The sequence below is a fragment of the Crocuta crocuta genome, unplaced genomic scaffold (assembly GCF_008692635.1).
Source record: "Crocuta crocuta isolate KB4526 unplaced genomic scaffold, BGI_CrCroc_1.0 scaffold751, whole genome shotgun sequence".
In the NCBI taxonomy this organism is placed as follows: domain Eukaryota; kingdom Metazoa; phylum Chordata; class Mammalia; order Carnivora; family Hyaenidae; genus Crocuta; species Crocuta crocuta.
Window position 1 is genome coordinate 2,180,289 of NW_027530353.1, and position 19,658 is coordinate 2,199,946.

At 55.6% G+C, this 19,658-nt stretch overlaps 2 protein-coding genes across 2 annotated transcripts in view; one reads left to right on the forward strand and one right to left on the reverse strand.

Annotated features, from left to right (window-relative positions):
• The window catches only part of IGFBP1 (insulin like growth factor binding protein 1), a 4,102-nt gene extending 2,645 nt beyond the window's left edge, over positions 1-1,457 (reverse strand). The window contains exon 1 of the mRNA XM_077765788.1: positions 947-1,457. Coding sequence (XP_077621914.1) covers positions 947-1,286 — 340 coding nt within the window. The 5' untranslated portion in view covers positions 1,287-1,457. The remainder of the gene's footprint in view (positions 1-946) is intronic.
• Positions 1,458-10,499: 9,042 nt separating this feature from the next.
• On the forward strand, positions 10,500-18,653 carry CCDC201 (coiled-coil domain containing 201). Its single transcript, XM_077765787.1, is given in 5 exon segments — positions 10,500-10,789; positions 16,095-16,571; positions 17,173-17,295; positions 17,970-18,051; positions 18,054-18,653. Coding segments are annotated over 5 exon segments (1,161 nt in total). The 5' UTR covers positions 10,500-10,771; the 3' UTR covers positions 18,515-18,653.
• The last annotated feature ends 1,005 nt before the right edge of the window (positions 18,654-19,658 follow it).

Genomic DNA, 19,658 nt, shown 5'->3' on the forward strand with positions numbered 1-19,658 from the left:
GGCGGGCGTCTGTGCATGCCCCCTTGAGCGTCCCCAGGCGCAGACCCAAGGGCAGTCAAGTTGACCTGGGGTTTTGCCCACTTCCTCTTTAAAGGTGCCTCGGACACTTTCCAGGAAGCATGACGACGCAGCAGCAGGTCTGTGCTTTGGGGGTCTGGCAAGTCCCCCGGTGTTTTTGCTCCTAAAGCAGCAGGCAGGTGAAGCCACATGTACGTTTGGATTCGGTGGGCGGACAGAGTCACAGAGAACTGGCTCTCCATTTTACTGAGTCTGAAGTCAGGGAACCAGTGGGAAAATGGGGGTCCCTCCTCGGAAGGGTCACGCACCCCAGCAGATTCCTACCAGGCTGTGGGAGCGCGGGATTCCTCGGAGAGTCACGAGGACGTGCAGCCGCCCACCCGATGGGGAGGTGGGGACGGGGTAGAGGAAGAGGTGCTTCCTCTACTTCCCACTACAAATAAATCACTGCTAAATTCAGGAAAGGTCTGATTGTCCTTGGAGGCGACGTGCACATCAAACACTGTTTTCCTATGGCGGCGAATGTAAGCGGGTTTACAGCCTGCGCTCACACTATGTTCTGTAAACACTCGGGCAGCACATTGTCTCCACAGGGGTCGGCTACAGAGCACATTCCGAACCCTCCCCAGGGGTCCGGCAGGAGGGGTGCCCAGGCCAGTCCTCCGCAGAGGCTCCTGCCCCCCTCCCTGACTCTCCCACCGGGCTGTGGGGGCCCTCCAGGCCCTCCTCCCCTTTGGGGCCCCTCCTGCAGGACCACGAAGTGAAGCGGCTCGTCTAGGTGACCGAAGGCCCTTTCCCCTTGGAGCTCTGGACTTGGGGAGGTTTGCTCCACACCTGCTGCTTCTCCAGGGGGGCGAGGGGGGCCCTGCCCCCGTCCACCCTCCCTAATGTGTCGGGGGGAGGGGCACCCCGCGGGGGCATGTCGTACCTGTGTCACCACCGGTGGGCACGCAGGTGCCCTGGCCACGGATGAGGGCTTGCAAGGGCCGCTCCTCCCCTGGCCGCGCACGGCAGCTGAGCCCGCTGGCACAGCGGGCACTGGCGACGCCACAGGTGGTGCCCTCGGACAGCGTGCACACCGGGCAGCAGCCACAATTGGCAGGCCGGGCGCTCTCGGTGCAAGAGGCAGGCACCGGCGGGCAGAGCTGCAGCTTCTCGGGGGAGCAGGGCGCACACTGCCATGGCTGGGGAGCCCCAGTGGTGCCGCCGAGCTGGACGGCCAGCTGGAGCAGAAGCGGCCAGGCGCGGGCAGCAGGGACCACACGCATTGTCAGGCAGGTGCGGCGGACGGACAGATGCCGGCGCTGGTGGGGCAGTAGTGGCGCGGCAGCTGGTGCCCTTGGGCAGAGGTAGCCGGTGCTCGCGGGCAGATGTGGCCGGTGCTTACAGGCAGAGGTAGCTGGTGCCCATGCTCGGTGCTTGCTGGGAGCTGCATGTGCCTTATAAAGGGTGAGGGGCCGCCCCGCCCCATCAGGGAGGTTAATGATTGCCAGCACTGCGTGCTTGGGGCTGGCATTCAAAATAACGTCGGAAAAAAAAAAAAAGTTTGTTTTGCTCCTGTGCTCAAGGCCCTGCGCAAACCGTGGGTGGAAGGAGGGCCACCGGCCCAGGTTTCCAACCTGTTTGTCCTGTCGTTATGGTTCTGACCTGGAGCCAAAGTGCAGCTCTAGCCAGGAGCCCACGGCCAGGACTCGCTTTGTTCAAGGGGCATCCACCTGCCCACCCCCCAGTGTGGTTGTCCCCAGACAGGAGGGGAGCAGAAGACATGGGCTGGGCAAGGCCAGCCTGCCTACCAATTTTCAAACGGGAAACCAAGGCCCAGGGGGGAGGCCGGGAGGAGCCCTGGGCAGTTTTCGAGACAAAGCCCAGAACTGCCTCTCCGTCCACAGGAAGGCCTCCAGCCCCCCGGCCCGGGCTCATCACAGCCTCTCCCATGAGTGAGCATGGAAGGGAAGGGACATCTTCCCCAGGGCTGGTGCCAAGCTCCTCCCCAGGCTCACCCCTACCCCCAGAGACTGGCCTTGCTCACTGGCTTCCCGAAGGGATCGGTACTCATCGCCCATGAAGAGATGGGGCTGGGGCGGCAGAAAGGAGCCCAGACCCCAGGCTTCCTGACTTTCCCACCCAGACCACATTTTTATCCAGCCTTGATTACCAAGTCTTTTTCTTTAGTGAAAACTCCTATCTATTGGATATCCTCTGAGGTTGCAAGGAAAAAATGTCACAGTACCTTTAAAGGCAGCAGCGAGAACCAGGCCCCCTCATCCCCAGGACAGGCAGGGGCTTTGGTGGACACCTGATCCCGGACACTAGGTGGCTATAAAGAACAAGGAGGCGGCCCTACATTGCCAGATACAGAAAATCCCTGAGATCGGTGAATGCTTGTAAGTTAATTTCCAAGGGACGGTACAATTTGTGTATAAAAAAATAATATGAACAGGTATGTCCTGTGATTATGAATTTATGGGAGATTTGGGGAAGAACAGAGACGTCACTGGGATCAGCATCTGGTGCGGTGGGGACGGGCGTGAAATCAGGTCCCTGAGGGACTGGCCTCCCAGGCATAGGGGTTTGCCTTTCCAGATCTGCGTTATGAGTAGACACTACGCTATTCCATATAACCAGGTATTTGCATCGCCGTTCATGGTATCGACCTCAAGGGTAATAAACAAGTCACAATTAACATACTGCCGCCTCCTGAAGCCACTCAGCTGGGCCTGGGGCCTGGCGTCAGCGCCCTGGCTTTACTCCAGCAACGATCAAAATAAGGTCAGCGGAAATCACTGCAGTTTCAAGTTCAAGGTCATGTTTGTCATTATTTTTACAGAGCGAAGTTTAGTGTCTGGGTGAGGAGCTGACCAATGCTTTCGACTAAATGAATGTTATTTTTGATGTGGGCTCCTAAGGGGTCTCGTTTCCTAAAGGAGAATCTGTGCTCCGAATTTGCTCTGATTTGCTCTACTCAAAATCTGTGTCCACCTGAGATGGCCCCTTAGAGACTCATGTGAAAGAGAGGGTCGTCTGGTAAATATTCACGGCCCGCCTACTGTGTGTGGCCCAGTGCCAGCCCTGGACAGTTCACCCTGTTGTGCACTTGCCCAGTGAGGCCCCCACCCCCACTGCAGGTCTTGCTTGTCCAATGCATAGCGGAAGTTCCTCTCCATGTAGATCGATTTTCCAAACATCGACTGCCACTGCTTGCCTCAGAGCAGCAGTAAGAAACCAAACGGCCACCAAATCCAGAGAGAAGCTCTCCCCTTCTCTGGCCACAACACCACAAATGGGGCGGGTTGTCCTGGGGGCCTCAGGGACCGCCTGTTTGTCTGCCCTGGGGGTGTCTGTGAATCCCAGGTCCTGCTGCTCCCGGGGGGCATCACAGCTCTGCCTGGCCTTCCACGCCCCCAAGTCTGTGCCACGGTGACTTCGGTGACTCCCAGTCAGCGGCCCACTGCCCAATCACCCCTACTGGGGAGAGGAGGTGCAGGGGGGCTGACAGGGAGCCCCTGCTCATGTGTTACACCCTAGGAGCCTTATCTGCCTCACCCCTAATCCCTGCTCCCCTCCCAGCGCCTCCCAGCACCCATCTTGAGCTTCCATCTAGCCACCTGTCCTTCCCCCAGCAGAGAAACCAGGAGGGAGGGGCCGTCCCCGCAGTGCCCGCAGGTGGGGCCGGGCATGAGGACGGGCTCGCCGATCAGCACACACAGGGCAGCAGGAGGGACGCCCCGTGAGGGCTGACTACAGGCTGGTCCTCGACGTGACCGCTTGCATGGGGAGCCCGGCCAACAGCAGGAAAGAGGGCACGGGGCCACACATGGGCGCATGCCACAGAAGGTGCCAGGCCAGGCAGGTGTTGGAGGAGAAGCAGCGCCTCCCAGACAGCAGAGGATGGGGTTGTGGTGCAGGCAAGTGGGTAGGGCAGGGGCCAGGAGGAGGTCTGGGCACTCGGGAAAGGGCCCAGGGTTCTCTGGCCCAGAAGCTGGAAAGACAGCAAAGGAACAGGAGAGAAAGGCCCTAACTGTTGTGTGATGGGCTCCGGCCCTGTTAAGGCCAAGAGACACCACGGGAGGGGTGAGGCAGGGCCAGCGGTGCTGGTCAGAAGAGAGTTCCAGAAAGGTCCAGGGCTGCAGGCCCGGAGACCAGAGGCCAGCACTGAGACCCTCCTTCTGAGGGCTGGGCGCCCCTGCCCGTCTGACCTGTTACTACTGAACCCAGGAGCCCAGGGCCAGGAGAGCAGGGACAGGAGAGTGGGGACCAGGGTTTTCTATAGACCTGCTCTATGCAGCTGGCACCAAGCCATGCTCACCAACGTTGCCAGAGGACCCTCCCCGGGATCTCATCATTGGGGATGAAGCCTACTTTGGCCATCACAGCCTGCAAATGTCAGGTGTCAGGGAGGGTCACAGACTCCACGTTCAGGGCCGATGGGGTATATTAGGGAGGTGGGCAGAGTGGAAGGGCAGTTTGGGGGTACACATGGGAAGTGATCTGTGTGGAACACTTCCGTCTACCAGGCAGGAGAGAACTTCACCTCGTGAGTCCTGGCCACAGGGAGCCGCCCACCGCACCTGGGGGTGGGGGACACTCTCTGCCTGCACAGGTTAGCCCACACTCCCAGGGGCAGGTGGGGCATGAAGGGCACTAGACCCCACGCATGGTCTTTGCCAGTCCCTTCTGGACGCTGCATGCACATTGCCCTCTGTCTGCAGGAGCTGCGGGGACGGGTGTCCCCTGCTGCGTCTAGGACTCAGGGCACAGCCCACAGGCATGTCGGGGAAGCTGCCGACCTCCCAGAAAGACTGTCTGCACAGGCACCTTCATGTCCATGTCCTGGCCCACCGTGCCACCTTCCTGGGCCTCAGTCTCCCTACCTGTGAGAGGGGGGCTGCGGCCCCCACCCCGAGCCGCAGCGTCCGACCCCGCAGAGGCAGGGGCATCACTAGATGATGAAACCACACAAGCTCTTCCGTCACCCAGTCCAGCCTCCATGCCGCATGCCATTTACTCACCAGCAGCCGGAAAGTTGGGCAATCCGAGCTCGCAAAAACAATGCCAGGGTCAAGGGCGAAGTCAGACTTTCAAAGGGCGAGAACGAGGTAGCCCAGAGGCCCCTTGCAGGCAAGTTGTTTTCAACATGCAGGGTGGAAAAAACAAAAAATGTGCCGTGTTCCCAACCGACACCGGGGATGATGTAAATCCATGCAAGCCCCCGGCCAATCCCGTCCCCTGAGTGTGAAGGGCACCGACCTGACAGCGAAGGTACACCCACACCCCTGCTAACCGAGGTGGGGAAGTGGCCTGGTTCCTGTCACGTCCACACAGCCCACACCCTAGACACAGGGGCTCACTGGAGAGCCCGAGGCCAGCGCCCCGGGGGCCCCGGGGAAAAGACAGGGCTTTCCTGGGCGATGGCGGGCACCCAACCCACATGCACAGCCTGTGTGCTGCTGGGGTACCAAGTGCCAGGCACATGCGCGGTACCCAATCCTGTTTGTTCCTGTGACCTTCTGAACCCAAGGGTCACAGGTAGACCAGCACCCCGCCCCCGCACCTGGGGCCTGGGTGGAGATGCACATTCCCAGCCCCACCCAGACCCTGACTTGGGGCATGAGTGCCTCGGGAACCCTGGCGCTTCCTCCAGCTTCAGCTTCCAGCTCAGAAAACGCCCCTCTGCTCTTACCGAGAGGCTGCCTGCAAGAACGGGGTGCACAGCTGGGGAGGGGGCGACAGACAGGAGAGTCTGTGCGGCCGGTGGATGGGTGGGCTGTGTGGGGGATCCGCAGAACTCTGCAGGAGCCGTCGGACCCCCAGCTCGACCTGAGGCCACCCCCGCCCCCCGCAGGTGGACTCCCGACAGACCCCCCAGCTGGTCCCAGCCGCAGCCCTCCCCGCAGGTGGACCCCCACTGGTGCTCTTCAGCGCCCCGCGCATACCTGGGTCCTCGTGTTCGCGGAGCCTTGACGGTGATTTCCTACAGCTCCTAGAAGGTCAGAAGCATCTGTGAGTCCGATGCGGAGAAAATGCGGCACCAGACGGGCCTCGGGAACCCCGGAATGGGGGGAGGGGGAAGTCCCCCGCTCTGAGCCCTGGCCTGGGACCCTCTCTGCACCCACTCACCTGACGTTGTCTACAGCCGTGTCAGAACCCCCATGGCCAGAGTCCCCTCCCCAGCCCCGAGGACCCGTCCATGGGTCGTGGGGCCTCGCCAGCCCCCAGGCGGCAACAACGTGGGTACTGGTGCGGCCAGGACTGAGGGGACACAGCCCTGCCAGCCCCCCCTCCAACCTGCCCGCTGGGCGCTGACTCGTGCAGGAAGGTGGGGCCCTGCTGTATTACGGTCTCATGCACCGCGCAGACCTCCCCCACGTCACGGCGCCGACGTCCCGGGGAGGCATCTCATGGGGGTGTCTCCCCTATATCACAGCGCCGACGTCACCAGGGGGGGCATTCCTCCCCTCCCCCCCGTCACAGCGCGGACCTCCCAGGGGCGTCTCCCCCACGTCACCGCGCAGACCTCAGGGGGTGTCTGCCCCACGTCACGGCGCGGACCTCAGGGAGGCATCTCCCTCACACCACTGTGCCGACGTCACAGGGCGTCTGCCCACGTCACGGCGCCGGCGTCACGGGGGATGCGTGTCTCTCCCTGTCACAGCGCGGACCTCACGGGGGCGTCTTGTCCAAGTCACAACGTGGACGTGATGCTCGCACATGGGGGTACCGTGGCCCTGGTCACACTGTGCACTCCATGAGTGGCATCACGTTTTCATCCCCACCTAGTGTTGACGGTATCTTGTTTTGGGCGATTCTAACAGGTGTTCGCTTCTACCTCCTGGAGCTAACTTGCGTCCCCAGATGACGTTCGATGTGGAGCAATTTTCCTGTGCTTGGTTGCTATCTGTTTATCTTCTTTGGGGAATGTGACCACGGCCTTTGGCCATTTATTAATCAGGTTGTTTTCTTGTTTTTGAGTTTTAAGAGTTCTTGTAACATTTTAGGTAATAGTCCTTTATCAGATTCATCTTCTGTAAATATTTTCTTCCAGTCTTTGGCTTTTCTTCTCATTCTCTTTGCATTTTCTTTCAAAGATCAGAAGTTTTAAATTTTACCGAAGTCACGCTTCTGCATTTTTGCTTTTGCGGGTCATGCATTTGGTATTGAAAAACCCATCGCCATACTCAAGGTGATCTGGGTGGTCCCCATGTCACCTTCCAAGAGTTGATAGCTTTTCATTTTAAACTGAAGCCTAAGCTCCATTTGACTTAATTTTTGTGAAAGGTGTAAGGTCTGTGTCTAGTTTCATTTTTTTTGCGTGTGGACGTCTAGGTGTTCTGGCGCCATTTGTTAAAAGATTTATCTCTGAATTGTATTTATTTTCTTTGCTCCTTTGTCCAAGACCCGTGGACTGCGTTCACCGTGGGTCTGTTTCAGAGCTCTCTAAACTGTTCCATTGCTCTGTTTGTCTATTATTTCAGCAACACCCCTCTCTATGCTCTAAATGCATGTATTATAATTACTGTAGAGTCCTGAAGTCAGGCAGTGCCAGTCCTTTCTCTGTTCTTCTATATTATGTTGGCTATTCTGGGATCTTTTGCCTCTTTTTTTAAACTTTAGAACCAGTTTCTCAATATCTAGAAAATAACTTACAGCAACTTTGATTGGGATTGCATTGAATCTGTAGATTGAGTTGGGAGGAACTGACATCTTGACAATGTTGAGTGTTCCTATTCATGAACATGGGATACCTCTCCATTTACTCACTTATTTGATACCATCCATCAGAGTTTTATAGTTTTTTTCATATAGATCTTGTACATGTTTTGTTATACACATGTATTTCATTTTAGGGGTGCTAATGTAAATGGTGAGTTTTTAATTTCAAATTCCACTTATTCATTGCTGGTGTATTCAAAAGGGATTGACTATATCCTTGTACCCTGCAACCTTGCTCTGATCACTTATTAGTTCCAGGAGCTTTTTCATTGATCCTTTTTGTCATCTGCAAAGATGATTTTATTTATTCCTTCCCAATCAGTATACATTTTATTTCCTTTCCTTGTCTTATTGCATTAGTTAGGACTCCCAGCGTGATGGTAAAAAGCACTGGTGAGAGGGGACATCCTTGCCTTGCTTTGATCTCAGTGGGAAAGCTTCAAGATTCTCACCATTAACTGTGTGTTAACTTAGGTTTTTGTTTTGTTTTGTTTTTTAACTTGAGAGAGAGCATGCAAGTGGGGAAGAGGGGCACAGGGATATATATAAGTATATATATGTATATATGTACATACATACATATATATGTGTATATATTTATATATATACATATATATATCAAGAGAGAAAGAGAGAAGAGAATCTTAGGTAGGCTTCATGCTCAGCGCAGAGCCTGATTCAGGGTTTAATCCCACAGCACTGAGATTGTGACCTGAGCCAAAACCAAGAGTCAGACACTCAACCAACTGAATCATCCAGGTCTCCCTTAGTTTAGGTTTGTATAGGTATTCTTTATCAAATTGAGGAAACTCTCTTTGATGCGATGGGCTACATTAGATGATTTTCAAATCTTTTTTTTTTTTTTAGTTTATTTATTTTGAGAGAGAGCATGTGCACAAGAAGGGGAGGGGCAGAAAAAGAGAGAGAATCCCAAGCAGACTCCGTGCTGTCAGCACAAAGCCCGACATGGGGCTCAAACTCATAAACCCATGAGATCATGACCTGGGCTGAAATCAAGAGTCAGACACTTAACCAACTGAGCCAACCAGGAACCCCAGCATAATTTCTGCTTAAATATTCAGTAGGATTCACCAGTGAGCCTGGCACTTTTTGTTTTAGAAGGCATTTTGACAGTTTATCTTTACAAATTTGAATAATTTTAAAGCAGTACTTGTGCTACGATATTTTGCACTTATTTGATTGCTAATGAAGTTTACAGGTTTTTTTCTTTTCTGTGTTGTTTTACAAAAAGTACCAGTCATTTGCCTCTTATTTACAACCTGGGGTCAAATGCAACTTTGAGCACATTGGTTGTGTAGAATCTGTTCTAGGAATATACATGTTGGATATGGGATAGTAAAGTCAATGGAACATAGGACTAGATAGGAATGGGGCTTAGATAGAAAGTTTATTATACTCTGGGTCCTAGACACAGAGACACGGCATGCCACATGGGGCCACAGGGAGGCACCAGCGTGATCAGGAGGAGGGGAGAGCCGAGCCCATAGTCCTATCAGAGTTTCCACGGAAAAGGCAGAGCAAAACAGGCAGAGTGGTTTAGGCTTGGCTACTTTGAATAATCCCAGCAGGCTGTAAGCTGTAGGGTGTCCCCAGTTGCCTGGCGCCTGGCCCTGGAGTGACGAAGCCAGAGAGAATTGTCCCCTGGGGATTCCCTGCACGTGGTCATAAAGCTCAGCGCGTGGTTCTCACTGTCCCGGGCTGTCTGCGTGTCTCGTCCAAAGCCCACAGCTTCAAAGTGACAAGAGCCAGGCTCTGAGCCGGACTGTCCAACACCAAGAGCGTTATTTGCACCTGTGTGGAAGGCTGCGGTGTGGCAGGCCCGTGCGCACGTGCGTATCCACAACTTGGACTTGAATCATGCCCGAAATCAGCCTTGGCATGGTGAGAGGTGCCCAGCTCTGGGCACTGCACAAGGAATGTGCGGGGCCCTCGGCGGGGACCAGGAGCAGAGCCTGGGGCCACCTCCTCCACAGACTGCCTGGACCCCCACACTCCTCCCCAGAGGGCTGCCAGTGCAGCAGTGAAGGGTGCTGGTGACAGGTGATGCCTGGGTGCCAGACTGACATGACCCTGGACACACTCTGCAGGTTTCGAAATTGTTTTTGGTCACAAACACAAAAGAGCCTTTTGCTGCACTCAAAGCACTGTGCCCAAGTGCCAGGGGGTCAGCGCACACTTGGGAGCCAGGAGCACAGGGGACACAGGCGATGGCCTGACACAATGAGGAAATATCAGGGCATTGGGATGTCAGGGCAGCCCCACCGGGTTCACTCCAAGACTTTAAGCAAACTCTTCCCTTTTGTGGCCCTCACATTCCCCATGGGGAAAATGATGGCCTGTACAGGGTGAGGTTTTTAAAAATTATTGCTTACTAATTATATGTTACTGTTAGAAAAAGTGAAATGGATTTCAGTGATGTTAAAATTCACCCATCATCTGACCACTAGGTCCTACCAGCATTACCATTTCTGTGAATCCACAAAACGGTGAATCTTTCTCGGTTCCTGCAAGGCCGACCTGGTGTGGGGAACGAACTGTGGCAGAGGTTGGTCAGGTAGGCCCTGGCCTCTTCCTGCCCCGCCCCTGCCCCTCAGTCCCTCTCCTGGAAATGNTCCCAGCAGAAGCGCTAGCACAGGCACCCAGGAGCCACCAGCAATGCCAGTCCCGGGAGCCACCAGGGCTCATCAGCACCCGGTGCTAACAGCCACCCATCTCTCCGCTTCCTACCTCCGTACACGGGGACACGGACCTTGCCTTGGGCGCCAGGGTGAGGCGGTGGTGTCCACTGCTAGCTCACTGTGACGAGGCAGGCAAAGCACCTGGCACGCAGGTGCGCACGTGGGTGGCTCAGGTTCGGGAGTCCACGGGCCCCGCGGCCAGAAACGCACACAGGTGTGGGCGGAACAGACCAGGTGGACGCCCTCGAGGCTCAGCCCGGCCGCGCTGCGTCCTGCGCCTGCGCCGCCACGGGGCCGCTGGAGGCCACGCACAGGTGGGGTCCCGCTTCTCGCGCAGAGGCGGGATGGAGCCCGGAGAGCAGGTAGGCGGGTGNCACCTGACACATCAGACAGGTGCAGAGTCCTGCACCCCTGTCCCCCTCCCCCAGCCTGTCCGGTAGGCCGGGTCAGTGTCGGCCTTATGAGGAGGCCCGCAGGATGCCCGCTCCATGTGCGCATGGAAAAGGGGGCTGCAGGACTGGGGAGGGTCCCCAGGGAAAGTTAGAGCCTGCCCTCCAGAGCAGCGGGCTGTGGCTGGGAGGGGACCCCTCAGGACACTCCCAGCTTGCCTGGTTCGCCTCTCCAAACAGGCGGGGACCTTTCTCCAGGCTTGGTCCTGCCTTCATTTGCAGCTGGTAATGTCCCCTGGTGTGGGAGTAAGGGGCTACACAACTATGGGTGGTCCCTGCAGCCCCCCCTCCCACCCCCAGGCTAAGGATATTTCTATTTTCTACTAGAAGGTTAGATTTGTAGTTTTCCTCAGTTGGGGGTTGGGGGGGTGGGAAGCCTGTTCTCAAAGCATAATGACCTGTCCTTATCAGCATATGAGAAAAACGTGCACGTATGTATGTATACAAACAAACATCTGTTAAGGGTCTTTGCGTGTTTATGTTCAGTTTTGGTTTTTTCCTAAATCTGAGGAACTTTAGCCTCTTGTTTACCTTTCATGGGAATGGTGGGCTGTGTGTTTTCACCAAGTACATCCTCTGTTTTTCTTTGCAGAAGTTTCAAATTTTATATTTATTTTAACTTCTTTTCCTTTATGGCTTCTTTGTTGTGAGTTCTCATGCGAAAGCCTTACTTCTGACAAAGTTACAGGGAAATCACCTATATTCCCTTCCAGTGCTTTTATAATTGTTGTTGTTGTTGTTGTTGTTCTTAACATTGTCCATGGAGAAAAGAGGCAGAAACAAAATAAAACAAAAGGGTTCATGGGGGGGAGGGGGGAGTCTCAGAATTGTAGTTCAGGATCAGCCCAAATTGTGTCCCACAGGGGACAGAATTCAGGGGGTTTTAAAGACAACAGGGAATGCTTGTCTATGTTTTTTAGAAAGAATTGTGATTGGCATTGGTGGCTGAAAACTCAAGTTGGCTGAACAGAATCGGTCCCAAGTCTCTCGCAGAGCCAAGTCCATTATGGTAGCACGTTGCAGGGCCTCGAGCCCTTGGAGTATTTGGGGTTTGGCGCCATTCAAAGTTCATGGTTTCACCATGAGAATTGAGGAGGAGTGTGAGGCCCCTCTCCTGACAGGCTCCTGGCTCCATCTAAACTCCTTGACATAAACAGTCCCATTTCATTAGCCCCCTCACAGCCCCTTCTGTCTGGAATTTGTCCTGATGGAGGATAGAAGAATCCAATTTGTTTCAGATTTTTCAAACTTACTCTGTTTTTTTTTTCTAGTAACCTATGAATTTTTAAAGAGCATAATACTCATAATACCCTTGTCATTCATTTTCACGTAGGGTACGAGGTAGGGATGTGGCTTTGCTATTTTTTTTTTTTCCCTGAGTGGCCAACCTGTCAGAGCAACTACAGCAGTGAAAACAACTCCCTTCCCAGGCAGAGGCCCCAGATGTGTGTCTGGGTCATCTGTGCAGCCTCAGTGTCCCTACAGATGGCACGGTTCTCCTGAAAGCTGTCAACCTCACAGCATCATCTTATTGAATAGGTATCAAATTGTTCTCCCGGAAAAGGGTGTCAACATGCCGTCGTTGATTGGTTCTCTGTTCACTTTCATGAACAGGTTAGTTCACAGTGACTCCTGCGAATGAGAAAGCATGTCTCTATTCCCTGGGAGTGTCCTTTGAGTGGAAGCCCCGGCCTGTGGTCACACCCCACGTCCACCCCACATCCGGTCCCTGTGCGAAGTAGCGTGGCCTAGTGTTTGCCTTACAAGTGCCAATTACCTTCCATGGGACTTGGGTCCTTTCTTTCTCTCTTTGATCTACCAGGGGCTACAAAAATACATAAACAAAACATGGGGTAGCCTCCATGGCTAGTTTATTTCCGTTTCTCCGTACGTCTCTGTGGAGTTCGCTCTGTGTCGATGCTACGGTATCTGCCCAAAGGTAATAGCAGGAAGGCATTTTGGCTTTTGTTTTTTATCACACGGTGGGTCTGTCTCGGGTCTTGCTTAATGTCTTCTTCCATTTTTCCATGCACTCAGCCTTTTCCAGCGTTAATTATCGGAAGTGCTGCTCGTGCTTACTCGGTCCCTCCCTGGCTGGCCCTTCCCGTCATTCTGCCTCAGGTCTTTCTGAAGCCCTCTGTCTCTAGGTGGCTTCTTGGACAGGCTGTGCACCTGAATGTGCTCTCAGACCCAATGCCAGCCTGCTGGTAGGCAAGCGTATTCCGTTTGCCTTTGACTCCAGGGCAGGGGTGCCTGGACTTTGACCACCAAAGGAGACGTGCATGTGGGACATAGGTGGCGAGGAGATGAAAAGGCAGTCACCGCTGCTGGTCATTAGAGCCCACGTCCGCCGCCAGAGAGCACTGCTCCTGTTAGGAAACAATGGTTAGAAGACATCCCCTGAGCGCTGGGGAGGATGGGGAGCACCTGAAGTCCTCCTGCACGCCCGCGTGACCCAAGGACCCGGCAGCAGTGCGGAGAAACGGCTGACTCATTCTCTAGAGCTAATCCAGTTCGGGCTGTTTGAGTTCACATCAATCAATTTCTAAAGGTTTTGCTAAAGGAAACAAGGTGCCAGGAGCAACCTGAGAGCTCCACAGTCAAAGGTCTGGACCCAGCCCCCTCTCAGCTGGGTCACTCCAGCCTGGCTTTCTGACCCAGGGGCTGGGGGAGGAGGGAGGTCTCCCGCGTACATGGGGGGAACCAGCCTTGTTTCCTGTTCCCAGCATGGCTTGCGCCTCCCCCAGCCACCCGCCGATGGACTCACCTCCCAGGATGCTCCGACTGCTCCCTGAGTCAGATCTTGAATGTCCTGGCACCTCCACTGAGCACATGTCTGCAAGACACAGCCCCTCCCCCACACTGCACCTGCACAACCTCTCCTGCCCTCGCCTGGCTCCAAGCCCCTGTGGGAGATTCAGACCCCGCGGGCCGCGCCCACACAGTTTATCCAACGTGCCTCGTTCAGAGAGTCAGTCCCATGGAAAATGCTCCGTGATCCTGCACCCCCATGTGTATCGGGATTCTATTTACAAAACAGGAACTTCTCTGCATTCAGGACCCGTATTCCATGGTGTTTGTTCTGTGTTACAAATAGCTAACGGAGCAGGACTGGAGAAAGGTTGCAGTTGGACTTTCTAGTTTTCCGTTTCTCTACTGTTTGGCTTTAACCAGGACGGCCCCACGGGAGACCCCAAGCTCCTGCCAATGTCTGTCATAAGCTGCTTGGCGCAGGTGTGATTTGTTAGATGGTAAACGAGGGCGACGGTGCGGCCTCCCTCCCCTGCAGCATCCTGAGTGGGACTGGTGGTGGAGGCTCTTTCTCCCAAGACCTCAGCCCTTTACTACTTCAGTGTTGTCGGAGGCTTTCAGCCCCGCCTCCCCCAAACGCTACCAGATGCACACGTCACAGCAGGGACTCAAAGACCACAGAGTGGCAGGGTGGCATGCTTGCTGCTGGCGCTGTTCGCGCCCTGTGCGGAAGCCAGCGGACACGCTGCTGCCATGCCAGTGGTGCCAGCAGGCTCCCGGGAACGTCAGTGGCGTTTTGTCTTAGAGATTTTATACACTGCTTTTTTAGAAGAGTTCTACTTCCTTCCGCACCCCATGCGACAGCGGCTTTCTTAATGGGTTTAGGCAGCGTTGTCGGCAACGGACGCTGTGACCAGAAACTGCTCTTCCCACCACCGAAAACACGCATGGGACTGTCCCACTGAGAGGGGACTCAGCTTGGGGGTGAATAGCGACTGGCACTGCAGCGATCGTGGCGGTGCTGGCACCTGCTCAGGGTGATGTGTTCCTTTCCTTCGGCTATGTGCCTGGGGGTGGGAGTGCAGGGGCGTAGGGTGGAATTGCAGGGGTGTAACGTAACTCTATTGGTAACGTTTTTATTGTTAACCTCCGCACTGTTGTCCAGAGCGGCTGCACCAGTCTGCATGCCGACCAACAGCGCATGCGGGGTCCCTTCTCAGCACCCCCGCCAGCACGTGTTGTTTCTTGTGTTGTTGATTTTAGCCACCCTGACAGGTGTGAGGTGGTGTCTCATCGTGGTTTTGGTTTGTGTTTCCCTGATGATGAGTGACGTTGAGCATCTTTTCATGCATCTGCTGGCCATCTGTGTGTTGTCCTTCAGAGAAATGTCTGTTGTGTGTCTTTCGCCCATTTTTAATTGGATGATTTGGGTTTTTGTTCCTGAGTTATAGGAATGTGCCTCACGTACTTTGGACACTATTCCTTTATTGGGTTTGTAGTCTGCTAGTACTTTTCTCCATTCCATACATGGGATTCAACTCCACTTTGAACATTACCTGGCTTGGTAGGAGATTGGCTAGGTTCAGTGCAGTGTTAATTAACAGCATGAATTGGTATGTATTTAAAAGACACACAATAACTCCTTACAAAAACCAAACTGCTCAATCTGTCACATAGTTTTGATGTGACAGTTTTTCTTTCTCTTTTTTTTTTTTAAAGTTTGTTTATTTTTTGAGAGAGAGAATGAGTGGGAGAGGGACAGGGAGAGAGGGAGACAGAGGATCCAAAGCGGGGCTTGGTGCTGACAGCACAGAGCCCGATGTGGGGCTCGAACTCATAAATCGTGAGATCATGACTTGAGCCAAAGTCAGATGCTCAACCAACCAAGCCACCCAAGTGCCCTACATGACAGCTTTTCAAGGAGCACTGTGCAGACCATGGCCTTATAATAACAATAAAACTATTTGCCAAGTACAGTGTGTCCGCATCCAGAGAAGGCTGTGAGCATAGGAGTATGAGGGGTTCTGCTGAGGATTTGTTCTGGAGCAGAAACTGGCCCTGACAAAGCTACTGCTGTAGGAGAGGCAGACCTCGGACCCCAGGATGGGGACGCTCAGTGTCCCCACCCCTACCTGACACGCCGTCACCTCTGCCCAGACTCCTGCTCTTTTATGTTGAGTGTACATGTTAAGCTGATTTCATTGACAACATTTTGTAGTTTTCTCCTGGAAAAAAGTGCCTTTACCTAAAGGCCGTCTGTTTCAGTTCTATCATTAAAACCACATTTTGACTGGTGCTTGGGTTTGACCAAATAGCAGATGAGGCCAAGCTTGAGGAGTGTGGCCAGTCCTGCGCTGGGGTCTGGGTCCGGGCAGCGTGCTCCCCACCGGGGGGCAGAGGGTGTGCCCGCCGGAGGCTCGCCGCCATGACCTTGTATGGAAACGACCTCCGTGCTCTGGTTCCACAGGCTGCGGGGCTAGGGTCCGCTGCGCAAGACGAGGCTCCTCCTTCAGAGATGAGTCAGCCATCCCCGAGAAAGGTCCTGAGGCACAGCACCCCGCAGGAAGCCACGCCCTGCCTGCACAGGAGGCCACCGGGCTATGTCCCCTACTGCCCGGGAGGGAGCCCTTTGGCTGAGTCCCCGGTGCCCACATGCCTCTCCTGGAGCCCCCCGTCCGCCCAGGCAGGGCCCGGCTCCATGGCCACCCTCCAGAACCTGCAGCTTTCTACCGTGCAGGCCTCCGGGGCAGCCAGCGGGGGGCCAGCAACCGACTCGGACCCCTGGGCTCCCGAGGAAGATCCGCCCACACCCACTTCTGTCACTTGGAGGCAGCAGCAAGCAGAGTCCGGTGGAGCACGGAGCCAGCCTCCACACTTGAGGTTGCCCGGGCTGCCCAACACCACAAGGAAGAGAAAGAGGGACCCGAAGGAGCTGGTAGCTGTGGTAGGACTGTCCCCGACCTGACCCCAACCCCATCCCTGTGTCTCTGACACTGTGTCCCCAACCTGACCCCAACCCTGTCCTTGACTGTGTCCCTGACCTGACCCTAATCTTGTCCCTGTGTCCCCAACCCTGTCCCTATATCCCCAATACAGCCCTATCCCTGTGTCCCCAACCCAACCCTGTCCCTGTGTCCCTGATCTGGCCTTGTCCCTGTGTCCCCAACCCTGTCCCTCCGACCTGGCCTTGTCCCTATGTCCCCAACCCTGTCCGTGTCCTGTCCCTGACCTTGTCCCTGTGTCGCCAACCCTGTCCGTGTCCTGTCCCTGACCTTGTCCCTGTGTCCCCAACCCTGTCCCTCTGACCTGACCTTGTCCCTGTGTCCCCAGCCCTGTCCTTGACTGCATTCCTGACTTGACCTTGTCGGTGTCCCCAACCCTACCCCAACCCTGTCCCTGACTGTCCTCAACTGGACTCTGACCCTGTCCCAGATCAGTCCCCAACCCCATCTGGAGGCTCAGGGTCCCCTGGAGGTGGCTGGTGACCCTCAGGAAGGGAAGGCAGCTTTCCTTCCCTCACTGCTCAGGCCTTTCTGATGTCCCAGGCCTCCCCAACCTGCTCTGAGGAGTCACATGACCCAGGTGTGGAGCATCTTTGCCCCCCCCAGTTCCTGTCTGCTCCCCAAACTCTTGAACATGCTGCCATAAAGCCTCCTGGCCTTCTCAGGGTAAAGCTGGTGGGCGTAGGAAGCTGTACGCTCTTTCCTTGTGGCTCAGTGTGCACCTGGAGCCTCCCTCCATGCTCCCCTGGTCCCCAGGGCCCCATTCCTGCTGGGACCTCTGCTCCCTGGCCCACAGCAGCTTCACCCTGTCCTCTGATGCCCTTGTGTTCTAGAAGGTTCTGAGAAGGGTACTGGGGGGCAGCGGCTGACCCCGGCTGTCCATGTCTTCTGTGACCTGGCCCCTGCATGCCTCCCATGTGGTCTGGCTCACTCTCCCGCCCCCACTCTGTTTTCTGAGCCCCCTCTCATTTAGAAGCAGGGCTCACCCTGCCCCATCATCTCCCCCACCCCTGCTCCCCAGGTCAGGGGGCCTCCCTGCCACAGGCCTGGAAGGTCTCCCGTATGCCCCAGGCAGGCGGTCCCGGCACACGCCTGGCCGGCCCCACAGCCACCGCTCTGCAGCCTTGTCAGCCCCAACTCCCGGGACCTTACCTGCACCCCCTACCCCCACACCAGGACACGGCCCTCTGAGCTGTTGCTGGCCCAGCACATGGGAGCAGACGGGCTGGAGGACCAGGAGCCGGGGGGCGGGGCTGTGCAGCTGCATGGGCGCCTACTGGCCATACGCGGCTTGTGTCTGGCGGTGGCCAGGCCTCCCATGGACGACTCTCCTCCCATAGACAGAGCGCGTGAGGCAGTGGGAGACCCGCCTGCTCCAGGACATTGAGGAGGCCACCCAGCATGAGCTCACCATCGAGGACGACTGAACCCGGTGTTGGGCCAGGAAGCGCTGTGCTCTGGGGCTCCCATGGCCACCCCTCCATCCCCCTGTCTGCACACCCCATCTCAGGGCTCCCCGGGCCCCACCCTGACTGCTTCCCTCTCTGCCAATGGAGGGAGCGGGTGTGGACAGCACAGGGGCTTCCCACCCCCCAGGGCTTCCTCAGGGCCACCCAGGGAGCAGGAAGACAGTGTGCACGCACGTAGGGACCGGGGAGCGTGGCGACCCGCTCGCCCGCACAGGGCTCCCACATGCATTCTGGGCAAGTCAGACTCCGTGACACTCTCCGGGAGGCAGTTCTGGCGGTTCAGGCACTGGTGTCATGGGGGTGGGGACAGTTTAACTGCCTGCAGAAGCGCGGGGGCGTCTCTGCCCCATCCCGGTGCAGAGCTGGGGTCCTGCCAAATAGATGTGGGGGTGCACACCCTCGTGCTGTGGGGATGAGGGAGTGGACGCCTGCGGCCCTTCAGCTAACACAGAAAACCGCAGGGACCTCCCCATCCAGACCGCCTCCTGCACATTTTTGTGTGACACCTCATGGTCATAAATACAGAGCCCAATCTAATGAATGTGTTCATCCCCACTTTAATTTTGTTAATATTTATTTTTGAGAGAGAGCGTGAGCAGAGGAGGTGCAGAGAGAGAGGGAGACACAGAATCCAAAGCAGGTTCCAGGCTCCTAGCTGTCAGTACAGAGCCGGATGCGGGGCTCGAACCTACAGACTGTGAGATCATGACCTGAGCTGAAGTCGGACACTCAACCGACTGAGACACCCAGGCATCCCTAAATTCTTTGAATCGTCTGAGCAAAGTAAGGGTATTTTTTCTGTGGGGTTTAAAAAAAGCATAGGTTTGAAACAATGGCCAGGAATCCCGTGTAGCTGGGCCGGGACAGCGCCTCTGGCATTCATTCTGCATCAGGAACCATCTGCATTTAACGTGAGACTTTGAAATCTGGACACCTTCTAAACATGCACAGTTAAGTATTCAGAGGCTTAGCAACAGAGAACACCAATCACAGATGTGTAGAGATGTGGAATGGGATTTTTTAAATTAACAAAAGGAAAAAGCAAAAAAAGACAAAAACATTTAAAAGCATGATGATGAAACAAGTTCAAATGTAGCAATAGTCCTGTCTTTTAAAAGGGGCTTAAATTTCCTGGTTAAAAAAGAGATTCTTACTTTGTGATCTTTTTAACCCCAGCAGGTGGCACTGGAGAGCCTGGTTACCCCGAGGGGGCGCGGGGCGCTCGTGGGGGCACGGGAGGGGCTCTGGGGGCCGGGGAGCCGCTGCTGGCGTGCGCAGTATGCGCAGCGTGATGAGGGCGGGTGTCTCCCTGTAGGTCCTGGAGGCCATGCCAGGCCCGGGGCCGCAGGAGGAGACAGGACACTGCCTCAGAGGAAGGACCTCAGCACCGACGTGGAGGTGCTCCTGTCCTAGCCACACGCAGAACTTTCAGGGACGGGGATGCACACAGTGCGGGAAGCAGGTATGAAGGCAGAGATGCGCCAGACAGCGGAGTGGCGTCAGGCGACAGCGGTGACATGAGTGTCACAGGCACCCCCAGTTGTGACCAAGGACAGCATC